This window comes from Diachasmimorpha longicaudata, chromosome 3, assembly GCF_034640455.1.
Source record: "Diachasmimorpha longicaudata isolate KC_UGA_2023 chromosome 3, iyDiaLong2, whole genome shotgun sequence".
In the NCBI taxonomy this organism is placed as follows: domain Eukaryota; kingdom Metazoa; phylum Arthropoda; class Insecta; order Hymenoptera; family Braconidae; genus Diachasmimorpha; species Diachasmimorpha longicaudata.
Genome location: NC_087227.1, coordinates 8,585,638 through 8,609,117, shown reverse-complemented (window position 1 = coordinate 8,609,117; position 23,480 = coordinate 8,585,638). Strand labels below are relative to the sequence as shown.

General features: G+C 41.0%; 1 protein-coding gene across 9 annotated transcripts in view; it reads left to right on the top strand.

Annotated features, from left to right (window-relative positions):
• Positions 1-23,480, top strand: part of Rbp6 (RNA-binding protein 6) — a 329,371-nt gene that overhangs the window by 223,557 nt on the left and 82,334 nt on the right. For all 9 annotated transcript variants that reach the window (XM_064116332.1, XM_064116330.1, XM_064116331.1 and 6 more), the window contains one exon: positions 4,159-4,251. In XM_064116332.1, coding sequence (XP_063972402.1) covers positions 4,159-4,251 — 93 coding nt within the window. The remainder of the gene's footprint in view (positions 1-4,158; positions 4,252-23,480) is intronic.

Below are 23,480 nucleotides of genomic sequence, written 5' to 3'. Positions count from 1 at the left end.
AGATTGAAAGAAAGGGGTAGTTTTTCAGGGGATGAAGACAGTGCGGAATTGAGTCCACTTGTAACCCAGATTATAACTCGCTCCATCGAGGTTTATCCGTTGGATTCTACCTCGAGGATAGGTTAACCCCTTTTCTTCCTGAAGTTGTGCTTGATTGGTGGGGATTAATTTAACGTGATTTTTGGGGTTAGCGGTGTTTTAAAGAGGGATAAGAGGGAGTTTATTGTTAATGGGTTGGAGGGAAGATTCGGCGGATTACAGTGGTTAGAGGTGAGAATTGATGATAATTTTATAGGGATGGGGCTTAATGGTAAGGCACTTCTTCCGGGAAAACGATGTTATTACCTCGTCGTAAGGGTTATAAGGGTCAGAATCTTATTGACATCAACTGATTTTACTTCATCCCCCCAAGGGTCGAATTATCAATGAATCGGTGACTTTCTCCTCATAAATCGTAACCCTCGGGGAGTCACAACGATAAATATTTCGAGGTCGCCATTCAGAGCCTCTGATTCAGTAAAAGAAAATTGAAAAAATTTTATCATTTAGCTCAAGAGCCACTAGGGTGAAAATATAAAAAAAATACACTTGACCCACTCGGGAAAATCCCTACCATAATCACCTTCAACAGTATCCAGTACCCAATTTCCAAGTGTAAAGAACGCCTGAAAAGAACGACGAAACAATGAGAGAAGCGATTAAACCCATCTCAGATATCTCAACCAACAACAATTCTCCACCCCGCAGTTGTGTGCGACAAAATGAAAGCATCTCAAGTATCTCGTTGTCTCATGTTCCTGGTGGAATTTCACTAATATAATACTAACGGTACTATTTCATTATGCAAAAGAGAGGAAACATTGAAAGCTAGGTTGAATGTAATTTCACCACCGAAGCACCGCAAAAGACGCGGAAATCCACCTCAATATTAACCCCCCCCCCCTCCCCTCTTCCTTCCTATTTCTTTTCCTCCCCTTACCACCAAAAGCACACGGCTTTAATAAAAAAAAAAGGGAGGGGGGGGACAAAAAATGAGAAAAAGAGAACGTAAAAGTATGAAATCATGAGAGAGAAATATGTCCTCTAAAAAAAAACCAAGAAAGAAAATAAGAACTGAGTCTTCGGAAAATTAAAATAGTTTCATGCCGAAGAGCTACGGTTGGTGGGGTGGGTGAAGGGTGGGAGGTAGGAGGTAGGGGTTGGTGAGGAGAATGGGTTAGTGAAAGAATGAGTCAGAGGAGTTTTGTTAGGAGGGGATGAAAAGATGTAGTCGGAGCCCGCTGGCGATGAAAACTATAAAGCTACTCCTAGTAAGTTGTAAAATTGTAATAGCCTTCCGGTATTTACATAATGCTACGGTATAATAAGTGGAATATTCCTGTCTCTCTCATTCCATTAACGTTTTCTTTACACCGACCAGCGGGGGCTTTTCATTTCGTGTGTATTCCCCGGGTCAGACCAGTGGAACGACTGTCAGATTATTTTGAATTACTGTTTTTGTGGGCAAGCTTTTTTTTGGGGGGGGTGAGGGGTGGAGTGGGGAAAGATGTGGGTTGATGAAATCAGGGTCATTATGGAGGGGTTATTTGTATATTTATGACGGGGGGAGAAAGCATTTGATGTGTATAGGACTCCGCTTGACCCTCAGTCTCGGCGGATTAATGGGGGATGATGTTTTTTTTTTTCATTTATTCCCGCTTGAACAGTGAGATAATGCAGGTCAATTTCATTTTACTCGAATTATGTAATTTTGTTGGTTGTGGAGGTTAAAGGAACGTGACATGTATTATTTTATATTCGACTCATGTGATGCCCTTTAGGACCAAATGACACATGTGATAAGTCTCGATCAACTTCCGATAATTAATGGAAATTTCCCCCTGATTAATCTCGGGATTCGATCAGCCCAAGACACAGCAAACTCGAGGATTCAATCATGAAACCCCCCTCCATCCCTTCTAATTCTCTTCACGACCTCAAGGTAATTTAGATGGATTGAAAAGCCAAGAAATTTCGGCCGAATTGAATATCAAAAGACACAAACTGGACCCGGGAAAAAGTCCATCTCCAAGTTTTCTATTCTACCCTCTCGATTCGAGCTGAGTAGAAGTTCATGTGGCTTTTCTACCTTTTGTCTTCCGTGGATTTCGAAGACAATGGAAGTTCATTTACGATTTTATCTTTAAAATCTCGACTTTAAATCCACCCTCAACTCCATCCCTTTACCAACCCCCATTCAGCTACTTTTTTTCCTTCTCATTTATTCCAATATTATCATTCTTTATTTATACACTTTGTTGATTAATTCTATTTCACTTCATTCTCTCCATTCCTTCACTCATTTTTTGCTCTCCAAGGAGCGGTGGGGAGCAAGGAGGGACAGGGGGAGATGAATTGAAAGGTTGAGGAGATACATCAGGATATAGAGAGCAGTCTAAGCTCCAGCCATCACTGAAATTGCCCCCTCAGTTCACCTCCCTCTTATTCTACTCTATATTTAGCCCACCCCATCCCAATTCTCGTTACTTCTGTACCTCCACTCATTCTCAATATTTTTTTTTCTTCTTTATTTTTATGAGAAAAGATTCTGGTGGTAGGACTTATCGATCTTTTCATGAGGATGATCTCTCTCTCAAGGAATTCAAGGAGCTTTACAATTTCCATCATCTTTTATCGCATAAAATGAATGAAATGAGAAGTTGAGAGTGCAGATATTAGTAGGATGGGGTTAGCAGTAGTAGTGGGATGATTTTTCCCAAATTTTTGAGGCTTCAAATTTGAATTTGTTGATGTTAAATTTGCTGGTTATTCCCAGGGAAAATAGCAATGGAAAATTGCAAATTTCTGGTCAGTGAATTTAAACTGAAACACGATATTGCCCCCCCCCCCCACACAATAATCTCCAATCACGAGAATAATTCATTTCATGAACTCACACCCGTTAATAGCCTGAAGTACCAGAAAAGCATTTCATGAAATTGCAGATTTTAATGGGGGAAAAGGTCGTCGACGAAAGTCACCCAAAAGACACTTATGAGAGAACTTCCCTCTATCCTTCGCTCGCACTTTTCAACCCTCTTTTCATATACCGCTTTTATCCTTCGAACCTACCCCCTCACTTCTTTTCCAACTTATCGAATATGAGTGGAAGGGAGCGCGTGTGTATACGTAAACGCGGAGTCTCCCGGTAAAAGCAAGTGGTTTTTTTCCTCCATCCGTACTTTAGTTTTTCCTCTTCTCTACCAGTATCCAGTATGTACACCCTTGCCTTTTTATACTGCGATAGCCGGAAAGATCTCCTCACGCGTCCGAGAATCGGGAGGAGGTGGGTTAAAAAATGGAAATAAAAGTACGGATACTTTGTCGAGTACATGAAAGAGGAGTTTCCAAAGGCTTTTAAGCAAAAATTCAAGAATTATTGATTTTAAACAAATCTATCACATCAATCAATATTTTTTTATACGCAATAGTTTACTAGGATTTATCATTATCGTTCGCTATTTTCCATTGGTCTCTATTAATTATTTTCTAAAAAAATTCAACTCAAAAAAAAGACGATATCCGACGAACAAAACCAAAGAATGTTTCATTTTTTTCATCCCCTCACTCAAGAATTGTAGATATAAAGATATACATTCTCTTTTCAACCAATATTTTTCCCGATAAGAAATAGTTTACGCGCATTTATTATCCCCGTTCACCATTTTCCGTCGGTCTTCATTCAATAATACTTTTTTTTTCGTCATCATTCCCGATTTCTTCGGGTGGAAAAAACGCAAAGAGGGCTTTTCTTTTCGCACCACTCTGTCTCATCTTCATCCCTCCTCTCCCTCCCCCTCGAGCGATTTCTTTTCCACTTGGTCGGCCACCCCTTGAAGATCCATCGGGTTTATTCCTTCAACTACGCAGCGAGAGACGGTTATTATTAATCGCGCGTATCGCTTGCCTTCCGGATGAGAAGGAATCGATATATAGATATATTGCAAGATGTGCATTAAGTGATTCTGGCTTATTCACGGTTGAATTCCCGTGATAATTCATTCATTGAGAAGGAAAAATTATTTGGTTAGGGCTTTGTAGAGTGACAACTGATATCCTACACTTCGATTAATCATTTTACCCTTGATTCTCATTGTTCTATTCAATTTTTTATTGCAGATGGTGACAAGGACAAAGAAAATATTCGTCGGCGGGTTATCCGCGCCGACGACGCTGGAGGACGTCAAAAATTACTTCGAACAGTTCGGCCCGGTGAGTCTTTAAAATCAATCATTATATTCTTTAAAATACTTTACCCCTATCGACAACCATCATGAGGGTATTTAAGTCGCTATCGGTGGTGTTGAAAGGTCTGTGAGAGGGCCATGAGGATCGCGAAGATCATAATTTGAATTCACTCACATTCTCCCCAATTTTTCCATCACCTCGGGTTTTTCCAAAATAAATTAACGAAGTACTTCCCCTTGTTCACACTAAAAAAATAATTTACTCATCCTGAATCAACTCATTGTAACGAATTATACTAGCGATACCGAGCCCTCCCGGCAGACTGCTCCTGTAACAATAAAATGACTGAAACTCAATACACTGTCGATTAACGGAAAATTCATTGGTCCGAATTTGCGATATAGTTCGCTTCTCCCCCGTCGCCAACCCCCAGCCACCACCCAACCCCCTGATTGTGCCTCATTTTGTACTGATTTATACGATATCTCACAAACGGTAAACTCTACACGCGTCATGACACTCCTGCTTGACGTTTTGCCGACGCCATGATCATCGTGATCACGCTCCGTCGTGTCACCATAGTCATTAAATCTCCCTCTCCCTCTACCTCTATCACTCTCCAATTTTACCTATAACGCCACTTCAACTCTGTTCGACGAGCATATACCGCCACTCACGCCAGTGATTTTAATGCCTGTGCCCGGTGAATCAGCCCCGACAGGACTGGGGAGGATAAATTTTTAATTACGAGGATTCTGTGGACGGCATTGGCATCATTCAATTTTGTTGTTTACAATTTTTGGCGAGTGAAGGGGGGAAGGGTTGAGTTGATTCTGTTCCATTATATTCCGAGGCCATTTAAAGGGTGACGGTGAAGGTCAAGCAGTCGTTGGGCCCTTCAGACAAGTGCCCGTTAAGGCTAGAAATATTTGACCCATATTTTTGTCGCTGGAAATATTTTCTTTTGCGATTGAAAGTTGTCAATGATGCGGGCTGATTTTGCAGTTGGGATATCGAGCCCACTGTAAAGTATTAAGGAATGAAGGATAAAATATTTCCCCTGGCGATCGATTTTAGTTTTTTTTTCTATCGTGGGAATGAATCAATCACGAGCGCCCATCACATTGTGACAGCCTCATCAAACTTTAGTAGTGCTACATGTTGAATAAAATAGAGTACATTGCCATGACTAATTTTTATTCTGCTATCACTCGTGAAGGAAAATGTAGTCTGTCAAAATGAAATCCACGATTGACAGTCGATAGATTTAACACGAACAACTATATAATCTGGTCTAATTGATGAAAATAAAATATAACCTCAACTCTGTATGATTTATTCATCCGAAATTAAATGGAAAGGGTCACGGGGTAGCTCAGCGAAATGAAAAAAAAAATAAATACGACAAGAAAGTGTAAGAGTTTAATTGCCCCTCGGTCTTAATCCAGAATCCCTCTGTTTTCCTCGTTGAGTCCAGGGTAAAAGACAAGTGAAAAGAGAGAGAGAGAGAGACAGAGAGAAGGATTTACTGAGGAGTAAAAAAAAATTGAGGTAGCAGGAGAATGACGAAACCCCAGCTCGCCAGACCTCTTTGGTTACGGGTACTTAAAGGTCGCCTCGAAATTAAGAAATTAAGAATTAACGCGACCCGGAAGCGGCCAATTTCTACCTTCAACGGTGAGTTTCGTTTGATCTCATCCGGAAGCCTACGGATGCCAAGTATGGGGATGAAAAGGGCCTCGAGAAAGGCCAAACTCAAGAGGGAAAGAGAAAAAAAAATGATTAAACCTTTGCGCATGATTGTAAACCCTTTTCATTCGGGACGATTCCTTTCAAATTGTGTCTTTTCAATATTCATGCTCTCAGCGATAACAAGAGTTTGGAGGTCAACTAAAATTAGTTTATCAATAATACAAATTAAAAAAAAAAAGTTCGTTCTACAGTGAACAATTTGTTGGTGAGATAAAATATTTTTTCTCGAGTGAGAATTGCAAAGAATTATTTTGAAAAAAATTTTTTTCATTTTATCTCATGTTTTCTTATCGTATGTGGAAGACGTTTTATCTAGTAGATCCTCATCATTACCAACCCCTGGCCCTCAGTATCACTTCCGCCAATAAATAAATAAATTTACAAGCTCTCATCATTCGTCCTCGTTTTTGTAAAACAGGATAAATTCCGGTCGTCTGACAGCCATTTAAAACAATGTCGTCGCGAATACGCGCCATTTGTAACTATTCCCCTCACACCCCTTCCTCTTTGAGTTTCACCTCTCCCTCCCCTACCCTCACCCCTGTCTTTTGTCTCTATGTTCCTGTTCTACCGGTTGGATGCTTTTGTTTCCAACGTCGCCTATTCATTCCCCAGCAGCCCTCACACTCTACCCTCGCATCACACCCTCTCTCACTCTTTCCCTCCTGTACAACCCCCAGGAGAGTGAGGAGAAGTCTCCCTCTCATTCTTTCATCCACGACGGAGAAAAAAAAAATGATGAAGATGGGGTGGCAAAAGCTCCATAACGGATTCATCTCGCATCATTTTTTATTCCGATAAAAATGCAATTAGAGAAATCCCAACGACGATAAGTAAAAGCGAATTGTACTTTATACATTTTGCTTCATTATTTTTTATTCTCAATCTATTCAGACACAGCCCGATATTTTCTTTTGTCAGAGATTCCTTGGGCGTCTCTCTCGCCCTTCTTTCATGGGATATACCATCTTGATCAAACACAAAATGTGCGATCGGCTGAGAATTTTTTTTTTACTGAAGAATCAAATTGTGATTCTGTATTGAAACGAATGGGTGAAGGACATGTTCTTCTGATGAGATTATGAGACAGCTATGGATTTTATTATTGGCCGATAATTACGGAAAAATCCGCAGACTTTTCAAATTTTTCCCTCATATATTTTTTCAATTTTTGTAATTAATTGTAATTGTAATCAATGGCCCAATAATCACATCATTTGACACGAAGTTTAGCATATCTTTCAGAAAAATATTATCGGGTATTATCAATATCAATCTTTCGTGGGAATAATTTATTTATCGATGTACATGATCCTGAACACCACTGAATTAAGTGCAACTTACCCTATACCCAGGGGTCGTAGCGGTTGTTCTTCCCTTAGAAAGCAAAATACACAGTTACAAGGGACATGCACAGCCTTCATTTGTGACTATTTCTTGTGCCCACACACGAGGTCAACTCTTGATTCAAAATGAGTGGATGTGTATGTGTATGTGTGTGACACGTAGAAGCATTCAAGTAGTGGCAGGGGTTGGGTGGAGGTGGATTACGGGTGCCACAAATACACACATCCACAGAAGGTGTTTCCTGTTCCAGGCGTTGAGCAAGTCAAGCTTTTGTTTCTATACGTTGGGACGCGCATAAGAGAGTGACGAGAGGGGTACAGGGAAGAGGGTTATATATACGTAAGCATCATTAGCGTCGCTCGTAATGAGCGCACTAATCACCCAACAGACTGTGTGCCGGTGTGCGCACTACAAACCATCCCCTTCAACGTCACCAGGGAGGGGGGGGGGGAGAAAAAGAAATGATGGGGGTGGAGAGGGAGAAAGTAAAAGGAGTCGAGGTGAAATAAAAAAAAAAGGGGAACAAGGGTGTAGAGCCTATCGAGCGAAAGACGGTGGTAATGAAAGAGATGAGAACTTGGACTTCATTTTCGAGAGAAAAAAAAAAGACCTGTTTTTCGTTATTTGTGAGGGCAAAATGCGGGGGGTTAAAGTTGACCATTAAAAGTGTGGAATTATGGGGACATTCGTTAGATAAATTGACCCTCGACGGTGCCGAAATCACGTGACTTAAATTATTAATTGGGTCTTCCCAAAAATTTAATTTTGGAAACATTAGATTAAGAGATCTTTTGAAATTGACTCGTAGATGAGCTTAACTGAGGCAACTTTAAGACGCCCTCTTATTCAACCCCCGTGCGTAACTATAATTTTCATTTTAAACGATGAACTGCTTCTGCGATTGTGAAATCTCAATGGATTAAATTAAGATGACTCTCAATATGACCCTCACCATTTCCCCCAATTAATCCAGAATGAGCCTCTCTGACCCTTCTCCGACGCCATAAAATTCAGTCCTAAGCCCCCTCTCTCTCACACTTACCCCTCAATATTTTTCCTTCTCCATCCCCCCGGTATTCTCGTGCAATTTTGTGAGCGTCTACCGAGTCAGAAAAGCTCACAGAAGAATAAAACTGAAGCAGGAGGGAGGGTACATTGTTACTTCGGTGCACTTCAGGACTTAATAAATTACCGGTGGGTATGAAGGGCCTTGGAGATGTCCATGTAGACAACAGGGGTAGACTGAAAGAATAATGAAGACTCATAAATTAATGACCACCGTAGAATACGAAAACCAGAGATCTCGGACTTGTTGACTAATTCCAAGATAGTCATCTTCATCTTCGAAATTCAAAAATTCTCGTCAAAAATTGTCACCGACACTTTAAAAATCCTCAGCCAGTTGTTGATAAATCCTCGGTTTAAAAAAAATGATGAGGGAAAGAGCAATTTCAAAGCCTCACACTCATAACCAATTTGCGAATGTTTATTCAACAAATATTGGCCGTTCAAATGCATCAGGACGAGATATGTGAGCATTCAAATCCCTCGGTCCCTCTTTTCAACTGACTTGCTCTGAGACCCCCCGCGATCATTTTGTCCTATTGGATTAAAAAGTCCTCCCTTTAATTCGGCCCTTGAGCTGTTTATTCGCTGAGGAAATTCTTCGAAAATACATCATTTGCCTTCATGAAGTTAAACTCACATTTTTCCATTGACAGTTTTGCTCTGAGCAATTGAATGATGATTTCATTAATTTTAACGAACCACCGACATGTTTATATGTTTTTTTTCCCCCACTGATATTGTTTTGCCCGAGTCGTAACAGCTAAAACCAGTGAAACAAATTTTTCAATCCGATAATCTGTAATGCTCTCACAGTCCAGAATGAATCGGATATCCATTTCATATTCATATTTTCACAGTATAATTCCCGTAAATGTCCGAATGATATTTTATGGATTTTCAAAGTATAGCTATTAGATCCCCTGCGCATGTTCATTGTTTGCCGTAATTCAGTTATTCGTATGAATTTTTTATAGCCAACATCTGACATTTGCATTTCCATATGAATAAAAAAAAAATGTGCAATCACGATAATTGATGCATTATTATCCACGATAAAAATCCTCATAAATTCGTCGTTGTGACAGTGTCAATTGAGATAGAGCCATAACATCAAATGCACCTGTTATTCGAAAAATTAATTCCCATATTCAACTGCTTGAATCAATAAACGAAAATGGCTCAAGTAATCTCACGAAAAGAAGACGACCTTCTGCATTTAATAGTCACGAGAATATCGTTAAACATTAACTGCCTCACGGTGCCAGTTTCACTCATAACTACCCTTACACCAAAGGGTTAGGGTGATGGATTCAACTTTGATTACAGCTAACGGTCATGGTAGTTCAACTATACATTGAGAATAATACGACGGACGGAAAAGTACGTAAAAGGGCTTTCAAGGAAGGTTGGTCAAATAAAGGGCCTCACGGACTCTAAAATGTTCAGTGAAAACGATAAAGAGTTTGAGTACATTTCTGGCCACTTTATAACTTTCTCATAACGACTTACTAGTAACTCCAAAACTGAAAAGAGATGAAATTACTCAGTTAATTGGCCTGACAATTAACCCTAACCTATTCAATCTTTTATCGTTACGCAAGTACTTCGCTTATTGTACAGGTCTATTTTTTATTGTTCAAGGGTCGTGAGAATTTTCATTGAGTTGAATGACTCTGTTATATTTTTTTACTATTCGAGTCTGGACTTACGTCCTTCTTATTCTGCTGAATTTAATTGAAAATGAATGAAGTAGGGTCTCTTGAATTTAGCAACAATCTGAACTCACTAGTTGTGCCCATAATCCCTTTCAGTGCAAACATTCAGGTGAATTATTTTGAGAAGGGAAAATAGATGAAAATAATAAATCCCGAATATCAAGTTATAGCACATGTTTTTTTTTCGTAATAAACAAATCCTCGAAATATTTTTTGTTTTCCCCAATTTTTTTTACGTTTTATTACCACTGTATACCATTGAACCATGACAACCCCAACGGACCCCAAGGGTATATTTCACCGTATAAAATGTCGCCTAGATTACGAGTTTATCTAAATGGGACTAGGAATGGCCAAGTGGAAGAGAGACACGTGTAGAAAGGGGATGCAAATGTATAGGTCTGTGGTTATAAAGGTGGTTGAGGAGGGGTGGGTGGTAAGGGAAGGATTGCCCCACCCGGAGGTGAATGTTTATGGTTTCATGACAGGGAAAATTGTGTTCCTGGGACAAAGCACCGTGCGGCGACGGTATTTCACTGTTTCGTGGAAATTACCTCTAGGTGACATCGCATACCTGAGGGTGAGAATCCTCTGACGCATGTCAATCAGCTATAACTAAAAATATTTCTACGTCTACCCAGTTGAAGTGGAAAAATCCTGCAGTGAAAATTTCGCAAAATGGAAATTTCCAAATTACTTGAGACGATTGAAAAGGATTTTCCTTCGGCCAGTTCACAAGTTGAAAAAATCTTTCGGAAAAAATATCTTCACCCTCAGTTCAGATCAGTAGTTCAACTTTCGACTTTTAATTATTCTCGACCTTTCCTCCCCTAAATCTCTTCTTCCACTTTCCACAGAAGTAGAAATATTTCATCCACGTCGTTTTCACTGCCGTAAAACTCTCTCGGAAATATGAGACGGTATAACGCAGGGTAAAAAGACCAGTGGAAAAAAAAAATGAAGAAAAATGGAGGAAAATAAAAACTGGAGAAAGTGCAGTCACCGTGTGTGCGAATCCGGAAGTGAAAATAAGGGGTTGCGCACAAGAAGAAGCGAATGGTGTGAGAGGGTTGAAATTCTTCAGCCACGCGAACCGAAGGATTTTCGCGCGAATTTCCCAAGGGGTTAGGAAAAAGAGCATAAGTACGGGTGAGTGTATGGGTGAGAGAAAACGCAAAATCGAAGTGACTAGAGGGCGTGAGTTGCGCGTGTACGTTTTTCGCCTTTTCCGCTAATATTTCATCGGAGGCGCCGCAGCCAGTTTTCACACACCCAAATAAACTCACATACACACGTGCTATCCACATTTTGAGTTTCACCCGACGCGTCGGCCATCTTGCATCCGGGTGCCCCGGTACACCGGAAGCGGCCGGATGTGCCACGACAAAGCGACGCTGCGGAAAAATCACGGTAGCATGAAGCGTGGATAAACAGAGAAGAAATGGCCATTGGGGAGAGGGGCTGGTCTCTCGGTTTCAAATAAAGTATTTTCATCCCATGGGTATGATCTATATACGCATTTGGTCATCCCTTGGTAAACAGGAATAATCGATTTGTGTTGATTCTTTTTTTTTCGGGGGGAAACATTTTGTCACGAGGAATTGATCGCGACTGAATCATTGGGGGACATTATTTGGTGAAGCGTCAATTCTCATTGTTTGCCAAGTTCAGATCATTAAATACTTTGTTTTTCGGCCAGACTCTCAGGGGTGTGGGAGGTATTAAATTGTAATCGTTCAATGTCAATTTTAATATAGTTCATGAGGATAATCTTCCATTTAATCTACACCTCCGTCGGTTCAAACGTATCCTCTACCCAGTCCCTTCCTCGCGACCAAATTCTCAACGTCTCAGCCAAATCGCTGAATCCTTTCCATTACTGCTAAATCATCAAAGACTTCCTCTCATCCTGAATTAAATAATCCCTCCCTTCTCTTAAATTATCGAACCCTTGCTGCCATCGAATCACCTAACCCCTCCATTTCATCCAAATGATCGAATCCTCCCATTTCCGACGGAGAAAACTGGATTTGCATCATAACCGAACCGTCTCCATCAGTCCGCAGTATCGTTCGAATATGAAAGATGAAACGATGGGATGGGGGATGCAGGGATGAGGGAGGTAGCAGTGAAAAAAGCCGCATAAAGACGGGTGTATATTCGAATCGACGATAGGGGCGGAATGAGAGCGCCAAGGGAGGGAGAATTCTGGCGACGACGTCGGATCGCGGATGAAAAGCTAGCGTCAAGCCCACCCCTGTACATACCTTTAAAAAAAAAAAACACCAGAGAAAAATTTCCCCTTTCCCCACCGCGGCTCTCCTTTTCAACCCTCGACCGGCTGCTTGATTCAATATTCGTTTTTCTGCGGCATAACTTTCCATTTGCATTGGCCCTCTCTTGGCTTTTCTTGTATATTCTCACTCACAACCTAGCTTTTCTAAGACAGCCCCTCCCAATTCGTCTCCCACCCTCCGAACCCTATCGTAGATCGTTTCGACATGTGTTGCATAATATCGAAATATCTTTGGTACGCCAGGGATATATATTAAATCGAATGTATGTAAGCGAGAGAGAGAGAGAGAGAGAGTCGACCAGTCAATTCCATTCCTCAAAAGGGCATAGAAAAATTGTTGAAGAAGGATGGATGGAAAACGGCAAGAGATGCCTCGAGGGCCCTTCCACCAGACGTATCCTTGATATATAGAAATCCATCCTATTTTCAATTGTTGTCCGAGAAGTTTTCAACTTCTTCATTAAAGTGATTGAAAATATCTAACTGATGAAATGATTTCAATTCCATCACGAGATATCGATGCTTCTTGGTTCTGTGATAACTTTTAGGGAATATTATTTTCAAGTTTTTCCGCTACTGTGGATGATTATGAAGAATGATAACCGCGTGCATAGCAACAGTGTCATGATGGGGAAAAAAAAACTTTTAAACTCTAACCTTATTCCTCTATCAAGCATCAAGATAGCAAATGGAATCTCTTCTTCTTCTTCAAATTGAACCAGCCCCGTTGTTTTTCTTCCATTGAATTTTGCCGTGGGGTAAATCGAGTGGTTCAATCCACTGAATCTACTTCGAAAAGAGGGGCAGAGCCCTTCATTCGTAATATTGCCTCATATTTTTCGAGTGATCGGAAAAAAGTCGGAGATGATGTTGCTGAAGGACCTCATAACTCAATCATTTTTTACTCAATGGCTCGCCATGAGTTTGTAATTAATTCGCGAGCGATGTGAATTTTCAGTGATCTGTCAGGATATGGCTGCATTAAGGTACTCACAAGATTCCATGGTAGGATAGTTTGAAGGAAGTCAATGGCAATATGGTTGTGAGGGCTGGGGGAAAGGGAGAAATGTGTGGTCGTTTTCCAAGGAGGCCAATGGCAGAAGGGATTGGGGGGGAAAAGGAGAAAATGGAAGAGTGAGAGCTACTGACGGTGGGTTGGATCTGCATATTTAGCTAAGGGTCGCGTCGCGACCATTGGAATTGCAAAATCGCAAATTGGACTTGTTCGTAGTCGCGCGGGTGAACGACTATGTTGGCCGGCTTGTCCTGAAGTTTTCGAATTAACTGTGGAGTTCTGGTATAATTCCAAAACCCGAATGTATGGTTTTAGCCAATTGATAAAAATAATATCTGTTCTTGGTGGGGTATTTTCAATCGACTTCTGGCGGTTGAAATGATGCTATGGGTCACTTTCTTATACATGACCACATGACCTACTGGCAAGTGAATATGTAATGGAAATCGAATCTATCCACTACAGCATTTACATTTACGTTCATCCTCACCAGTGAGTCCAATCGTTCGATAAGAGACAGAATGTAATTTTATTACAGTACCTGTCTGTTTAGTGACGGAGTAAGTGGTAGTATAAAAGATCCATTTAACGAGAATTCAAGCGAGATCGATGACGGGGATAAATGTAGGATTAAGTTTGAACGATGCGAAGCAGTTTAATTCGTTTCTCTAGTATAAAAGTGAAGTAAAAGAAATTGACGAGGATTTATTAACGATCGGGAATGTTGTTAGGAAAGAGATGATTTATACGAGTGAGGGTTCTTGTTTTCTCCAGTTGTTTTTTTTTTTATTTTCACTTAACGAAATCGCAGATTTTCTTGCGGCAACACATGAATATCTGCTCACCGGGCCAAATGGATGATGGATTGAGAATTAATGGTGGAAAATCCTTTCAAATTGGTTGAACTCCAGCGCTGAAGTTGGAGATTTTGAATTATTGATTATTGGTCGGGTGATTTAACATGTTTACGAAACCGTCATTTTGACAAGTACCAACATGAAAATGCAATATAAAAGCCAGTTGTATTGGAGACATGAATCTCTTTATGAATGAGTCAGCTCGTGAAATTCAACTTTTGAGATATCCAAAACTGATGTGTTACGTGAGGAAAGCTAAAAGAGGCTCTGGAACCCGGTCCCAATTGAATAATGAACCGGGCTACGTTGAATGATTAAAAATGACTTCGTGCTATTCGAACGTAACGATCGATGGTATAAATATTCATGTTTTAATAATAATCTCAAGACGAGCAATTTCACAGAATCATTTTTCGATAGTCACTCAAACACATTGAAGAATGAAAGCACCTCCACCCAGGGGTATATTTTCCAGTCAATGATTCCCGGGATTCCTCCCTTATTGATGACTCAGCTGTTAAATTTTCAATATTCCGAAAACTTTATCCACGATAGTCACATCACAGGGCAAAGTGTCAAATAAAGAAAAGTAGAAATGGCTATGGATACCGTCGAATTCGGTTAGCAGAGGTTATAAATTGCACTGAAGAAAAGTGAGAAGAGACATAAGAAAAGGGGGAAAGGAGAAAGGATAGTTGGAAAACGGAAGACCAAAGTCCCACGGGTACGTCCGAGCGCAAAAGTTTTCTGCTGGCGTACCAGCGTAACTCGAAACTCACTCTCCCTAATACCAGTGTGAGAGTGAGTGTATATACGCTCGGCCGCATATCCGGGAAAGCGGAAGACATAGATAGTGGCTATACTCACCTACCCCCGTCGTACATCAACCCCTTTGCCCACCCAGTAATCCCCTTCCCCTCAATTTCAATTTATTTTTTTCCTACAATTTTCGGGTATTCGCGGTCGGTAATGTTTCTGTACCACACCATCCCAGATGGTTACGATTCACCATTGTTCGGATCATGTTAAATTATGAGTGAAGTACGAATGGTCGATGGAATTCCGTATCATTCGTCATTCAATAACTGTCAATTTCAGCATCACTGAGTTATGGCTCGATAGGAAAGTTGGTTAAGGCAGTAATATTTCTAGGTTAGCGCCGACTAAGTGATGATCTTCCTCAAGAATAGACGCACATTTTTCCCCTTCGTTCGATAAATTTCTGATCCACCCCCCTCCCCCCTGTGGATATGAATTATCACGGTGGAAGTTGTGGTGGCTCATAATATCCCTCTCGTTTCTCAAAAATTTTTCACATCCATTTAATTAACCAAAACTCTTGAAACGTTGTGCCATTTTTCCTCCAGTAACTCCAGGAGTCTGCGAAAACTTCAAGTGGTTACGAATGGTCTTAACTTTTCATCTCCTTATACCAAGAGTCCCATGGCCCTTATATACGCGCCTCTCACACAACGATAAATCCTCGAGGGCCGGTGAAGTAGGGGAGGTGTGCGCATATCGCATGAAGGCAGTTTTTACGCGACGTAATCGCGCAGTTAGGGAGATAAATATGACGTCAGCGGCAGGAGCCAACGACGTGGCGTGCGCGTTAGGATAATGTATATCGTCTCCACTAGGTCCCTTCTGGAACAGAAAAAAAAGTATGAAAAAAAAAAAATTCCTCACAAAACTGAGCCTCGACACCTCGGGTGATAAGAGTCTCGAAAAAAAAAAACGCGGGTAGAAGAACAAAAAATCGGAATCGTTATTTTATATCGGTTGATGGATGATTTATTTGGCCCAGCGGATGAGCAACGGACTCGTGGGTAGTAACCGTGAAATTACCATGTCCCAAATGAAGGACACAGGCCTGTCATTCGAAAATAAATCCCCGATAAACCAGTGAATTACGAACGTAAAAGAGTTTTCGATAATTCAACTTCTGCCTGAACATCCCATAACGCCTCCTTGATAACCTCTCATCAATTTTTCCCCGGAAAACTCTCGAGCAATTCATTAAATCAGAGAGCAAGATCCCCTCAAATTGACTCCTACCATAATTGGATCGATTTTCTCTAAACTCTCTACCTCCTGTGCCTGAAGAAAATTTCCTTCAAAGTCCATGAGCGTCAGTTTTCTTGTACGATCGGCTCACAGTTTATCTCGTGAGTACACGCGGTCTACAAGTATTATCCGAGTAACGAGGAAGAACCACATTCACCATTTTCGTCTCCTTTTTTTCCCCCCACCCACCCACCCCCCCCTTTTCAGGACAAGGCGATCTCACCTCATCATCATCCTCTTCACCAGTATCCTCACACTTCCACCAACCTAAACTCATAACTACGTCACATCCTGTAGGTAATTGAAAACGTTATCTTGCAACCAGTGAGGTGAGGACTACCCCCATCCTTTTCCTGGAGCGCCTCCTTCCTAACCAGTGAAAACTCACCAGTTAGTGGCAGAGGAGGAGGTAATTAACACCCTTCGCCCTCTCCCCTCCTTTCAACCTGGATAACTCGGAAAACTCAGAAAACTCATGATAGCCAGCTCAAACTACACGGCTTTATTTACCCAGTACTCATTCTCCTCACATTCATTCCCTCTCTTTCGCTCATCCTCTCATACCCCGTCCCCTCCCCTATTCATTCCCATCCTCGTTTCTCTAATACTGGGAGGGGGGGAAAAAAAAACTCACCACCATTTTCTCCGGACGGTCCGCGTGTCTCTGGATTCACCAGACAATCTCTCCGGTAACTGCAAGTTGTATTCCAAGCGGGAATGAGCTTCCACGAGCCAGGACTCATTTCATTCAAACCGGTTGTTTCCTGTTTATTTGAGACTAATGTAACCCAATGCCCATCCCCAACACCTTTTCCAAGGTGATTGTCAAATTTTGGATTTTAATTGACTGTGCACTTGTGAGGGAGATATGAATACGAACAGACAAAAGATAATTAACGATATTCTTGGAAATTCGATCCAATTATATCTCTGTCCTCCTGACATTTCGAATTAATTAGAAGATTTTCACCCACAAACAGCGTGAAAATCTCACTCTGTAATCAATACCTCCCATTCAGCACTTTTTCCATTCCTGTCTATTAATCCTGTCATTATTGGTGAATGGTTACCCAACATGGTTGGAGTCGAAAAGGGCGTGGAAAGTACCGGAGAAGTATTGAGGGGGTTTGAGTCTGGGATTGGGCTCGAAGGGATCGATTTTCCTCCCTGTCTACTTCTGTCGTGGACAGTGACAAATGACTCTGGGGGAAAATACTTGGGGAGGGATGGCTTATTTCGCTGAGGGGTAACGGGGGAGCACCAGTCTCTAACTCCTAGCAGCTTTCTATCCTCTTAGCAGTGCCCAAGGATTTCAACAGCTCTGGAGAGGAGAAAAAAATCCACGTGGAAACCACAGAGCACTTCGTGTTATTAATTAATCGAAAATTACCGTCTCATGACTACCCGGAAAATATCGATGGAATTGCCGGGTGATGTCCAAGTGGTGCAATTGTTTTGGGACAGAAAGATCTTATTTTGCCTGCAGGGATTTATGACTCGATGATTCTGAGTGACTGCACATCGCAACTTCCTGACAATTGAGTCGAGAATCGCTGATATATTATCAGCCATGTGAGAGATTTATTAGTTGAAGCTTATTGTTGTGCTCTCCCTTTATCCCTCCTCAGGGATCTAACAGGAAGGCAGTGCTGGTGCAATCGAGCATTGCTCACAACAAATTAGCTGAAAAAAGATCAATGCAGAGGACACAGTTGGCTTGATGTTATTAATCAACGTAAAATCATGGGCTCGTGACTATCGAGAAAATAGTGATGGGATCGCAGCATGGAATTTAACTGGTGGAGCGGTTTTGGGACGAAGTGAGGGGCTTGAAATCGAAGAAATCACGGACACAAAATAGGAATGACATGGGTGGGTTAGATAGATGTACGCGATTTCGATACAACACGCGACGTCCGTCACGCGGAGTGACAGTACACTGAGCAGCTATTGGTGGAGAGAAAGGGGAGTGGATAGGTTGAATCACAAAGTCGAGTCGAAATACCCATTTTCCAATTAAAACACAATATCACCTGTATTCTGTATGAGTGGTTAACTTTTCTTTTTTCATGTTCGTTCGACATTTTACGATAATCCGACTATATGAAATCGTTCGCTTCTCCGCTTTTTTTTACTTGATCCTTTTTTTTTTAAATTGCAATCCGATTATGGGGTGAGGTGGGTATATTGAGGTTGAAGCATACAGAAGGGGCGCTCATGTGACTATGAAACGGAAAATGTCAAATAAAAATTTCAAGGAGGATTATTAAATACATTTGAGAATTTACTTTTGCATGAGCCGAGAAGGGGGAGCATCAAATATGCCTTTTCACGGTGGTAGATTCTCGAGTATAATCTGTTAGTCGCGATGTGAAATAGTCCATTAGCGAAGAAAATTCTCGACGAAAGTAGAGAGCATTATTATCTAAAAATAGTTGGTGAAATGAGATGAAATTCTTGAGGCGAATTCACTGAGCTTTCTATTTTCCATTCGTTCTCACGCTCTTCAACGCAGATAAAATTTTCAGTCCATCGGAATATGGCGAATATAGCCTAATAGAACCCAAACTGCATTGAATTATGAATAATTAATATTTTAATTTTCACCATTGAATAACGAATAAGAGTCATTAGTTGAGCTTCAATAATTTTTCAAAAAAGATTGTGATCATAGAGCGCTGACCTTAATTACCAGAATTACGTATTTAGTCATGAATAAGTAATGGCATACCATGAAACAAGTCATTGGTTGTTATTTGGTGGCATGACAATGAGAAAATTATTTATACCATGAGCTGTGAGGAATATAAAAGAAGGGACGAGTGACTGTTGTGCGTGCCTCATCGTTGGGTAATAAAAGTTTTCTGTAAGTCAGCCGAACCACTGATATCCTCCACCTCACCCCCTAAAGCCCTTTCATCCGACCAACGTATTTCGCGTCACTTTTAATGAGACAATAAAGTCACGTGGGCGAAACTGGGTGGGCTGTTTTACATTGGTGAGGAGTAAAACCAAAAGCGAAAGCAGGAGAGACTACCTCACCCGGAATTAAGGCTAGGGCCGTTAATGCAACGTGTAGCAAGGGATAAAGCGGCTGACTTATGCTCACTATGTGCCTATCTAATTCCAGAGATGGGCCTCCACATGAACTCCACCTTGGATTCTAGGGCACTATTCTCTCGAGGGGCTTATGAACCACCGTATAAGTCATCTCAGTGTAATAACGACAATCTGCGTTACGTCATACCGGTTAACCCTCGAAAAGTCATCCACAAGTTTGTTTTATATCATTTATGTTTTCCGGGTTTTAATGATTTTGCGATGAATCATTTCCGACAGGAATAATCCTCCGACGTAGATTGGCTTTTTCGCTCATAACTGACTCACAATCGCTCATAATTAATTAGACCCTTGAGAAATTGACTTCCTGAGCTACACTATCAGATATTATTACGTAACGAGTTCGGAATGCATGACAGCGACTCAAGAGTCGCTCACAATGAGCTACGGGCAGTTGAAAAAAATTAATTTCCAGTTTCTTTACTCATGATTTCACTCTCCAGAAGTCATCCAGAGTCCAATCTCCGCCCAATCGTCAACACCTGTAATAAATTCAAGTTCTGTCACCTTTTTCGCGTGCAGATGAATAGAATTCCACCCACTTTCTCTCCCCCCGAAAGTAATTTGCGTGCAGGCACAACCACTTGTGTCACGGTATGAAGGAAGTGTAGCTGTCGCCCTTCTCCTTCATTCATCAAAACTTCCAACCAATCCAAAGTCACTTCACTTGGTCATACTCACTGTACAATGAATTACGATGAGAGAGAGCGTTCGTCGACCGCGAAACGCCATTTCCCTCCCTGTACCTCAGTTCTCCACCCCCTTCCATTGATTAATCGTGGCCGGGCATGTCGGGAGTCGACAACAACCCACTATTTCCTCCACCTGGGGATTGCCTGCCACCAGTCATCGAACATCGACTGTCTCAATGAAAAAAAAAAATTGGAGGGATGGAAAATTCTTCCGGCAAATTCACCGGGGAAAATTGAGCGAAATATTACCATATGCTCGTCAATTGAAACAAAAAATAACAGGAAAATAATTGGACGATGTCCTTCTCCTTCTTGTTTGGAGAAATAACATGCTCATATTTATCACTCGGTTGTAGGTATTAACCACAGAAATAATTTGAATGATAAATCGTTGGGCGGCTCGTCCTCAAAGTTTTCCCCGAACTAGGCAACCGTAAACAACCGCAGTGATAAAGGGCCCACAGACTCCAGTCGCTTCTGTAGGGAGAACGAGCGAGGCGGGTTTTTGCAGGAGAAATAAGGTGAGGGCTGGTTTTATAAAAAAAAAAAAAAGAGGAGTGAACGGGTCGGAGGCAGTTCCAAGCCCGCGACGCAAGCGTTGCCGCCCCAGCCTCGAGTTTATTTATTGCTGAATAAAAATAAATTCAAGTCCTCCCTCTACTCTTTGTCCTCAGAAAAATACGTTTTTCGTCCTGTTATATCTGTACTGACGGTCACTAAAACGTGATATAGGCTAGGGTAATTTTCCTAGGTCCTTTAATGACCCCTCGTTTTAATGGGCAATTGAAGAAAAAATTGGCCATTAATCATGGAAAAAATCAATTGCTCCCCTATTAACATTGACAAAGACGTACGATTACTTTGAAGATTGAAATCAATGACTATCAAACTCATCTGTGTGAATTCACTCTCGGAAAGTTCAGCCGAACTAATAGAAACTCAAAGAAAACTTAAAGAAACTGATAACACAAGCTCTATTCACCTACACTAAAACGATTGGAAAAGACTTCTTGTCACTGGCTTTATTTTGTTATCTCAATCGCACAACTTATCCCGGAAATCGTGAAATCCGGGACCCCTTCGTCATAAAATATCGTGCAACTCCGAAAATTATCTGAAAAACTAAACTTACTCATTGATTCTTTAATTAATAATCTCCGTGTTAATCTCAGGCGAGACATGTGAATACTCCAATTGATATCAACGTAACTCAAGCTCATCTTCACGAACTTAATCTGAAAAAGTTCAAGCAAACTCACAGAAACTCAGGAAAAACTCAAAGAAACTCATAACCCAAGTTTCATCCGCGTATGGTAATACGATTGAAAAATACTTCTTCTCACCGACTTTATTCCTTTATCTCCATTCCCAACTTACCCCAGACATCACGAATCCCCGAAAGTATTCTTCCTCGAATATCACTCAACTCTCACATCATTTTCCCCGTATATTCAATCATCAAACTCAGCAAGTTTATCGAAAAACCAAAACTTGTCGTTCACTCCGTCTTCCCTCACGGCATTTGACTTAAAACCTTTAAAGGTGGTGGATTATCGATCCCCCCCCCCCCCCAAGTGCTCATTTCCCCAGTTGGCAGTTGTTCTCACCCTCGGAATATAGGCGTTGTAGGAGTGAAAGTTCTTTAAATGACGCAAATGTGTTTGTCTCAGCACAGCATCGATCAACTACCGCAATTCGTTCACCAAACAGTGGGGTAAAACTAGGGAAAATAGTTTTCCATGGAAATTGTCATCTAACAAATTTACGGAGGATTTGAATAAGTTAAATCTCTCGTTGTTCACTCATGCCTGGCAATTAATTTAAAGTTTCTCCATTTACTCAATTCCTTGTAATTTTCTGGGATAAAGATTGAAGATTTTCCTCAGTGAAAAGCATGTCTAGAAGCAGTGGGAATTAGATCACTGGTACATTTGCAAGCAAACAAAAGTTCTGTTTTGAAATTGGGAGGAGTGGAAGGGAAGGAGGGGGGCTAAAATCATTCAACCATTTGACTTTTCAGTGCTAAATCTCGGAAGGACTTTCTGAGTAGTTCTTGTAATTAATTAAAAGTTGAATGATGAAGGCTAGAGCTCGCATAATCCCTGGGGCTGTGCACTTATGGTCAGTTGTTTGCGATTTAACCCAGTTCAGAGGGATGAAGTGATATTGCATAATTTATTGGGGAAAAATGAGCATATCGAGAATTATACTATCCCATCAGGTCAATTCTCGCGATAGTATATAGCTGGCTTAGGCCCCACTCTCAGAAATTAAGCGCTCACGGCCCCAATCCACCAATGAAACGCAAAAACCCTCCAGCCTTTTCGTTTATTCTTCTTTTTCATCCCTTCTGCTTCTTCATGATTGTAAAATGTGAGCTTCCATTCTCTCTCGTCTTGCTTTCCATCCCTCTTTTTCAGAATTTCCATTCGCCTTGTTTGTTGCTGCACGTGACGGAGTGTTGTGGAGCGTGTAAAGGAAGCATTTTAGAGAGCTCGAAGAAAATAGAACCCAGACTATAACCAACTCTCAAAAAAAAAAAAAATACAAACCTTCGGCCCTTTCCCATCATCCTATTCTCTATCATACGGCTTTCATTTTTTTGCACCGAATGAGATTTTATTTCATACCGACACGATACATATTCCACTCAATTTTTATTCGAATAGCGTGCGGATATGATTCTATCACCAAGATAAAAATAATTCATGAATGAAAAAAAAAAATTATTCAGTTTGAGTTGAAAAAAAGCTCATCATGAAGGTCACATCACTTTTTTTTTAATCTCCAATTGAATCTACGTCTGTCAGCTCTTCTGATCCACGTACCCCTCGCATTCAAGGGCGTCAAATTTTAATTTTTTTAGAAAAATAAATTCCACCATCTTTAAATTGTAAAATATGAGAAAAAACCTCAGGGTGCCTCGAAAATAATGATTCCAAACGACTCGAGTGGTTAGTGCTTAGGTCTACACACTACAATTACCAGTTTCTCTCCCTGAGGCGGTCCCGAAGGTGCCACACGTAAAGAAGACAAAGTCAGTGAAGGAGTTTTCACCCTCCCCTACCTTATAACCACTCGAGGCCGGACGTCAGTCGTCGTTGTCACCCCCTCCTTCATCCCTTTATGTAGCATTCTGCGGAGTCAGCCTTGTTAGTGTCGTCCGGTATTTCCGTACGTCTTATTTAATTAGGCATCTTTCAACGACGTTGTTACAATCCCTCTGTTTCTTTTCATCCTCCACCCTCTCTCATTTTTCACTCGGTGATGAGAAAAAATATATATATATTCTCCTCGCCTCCATACGTGCTCAAGTTGACTTGCAAC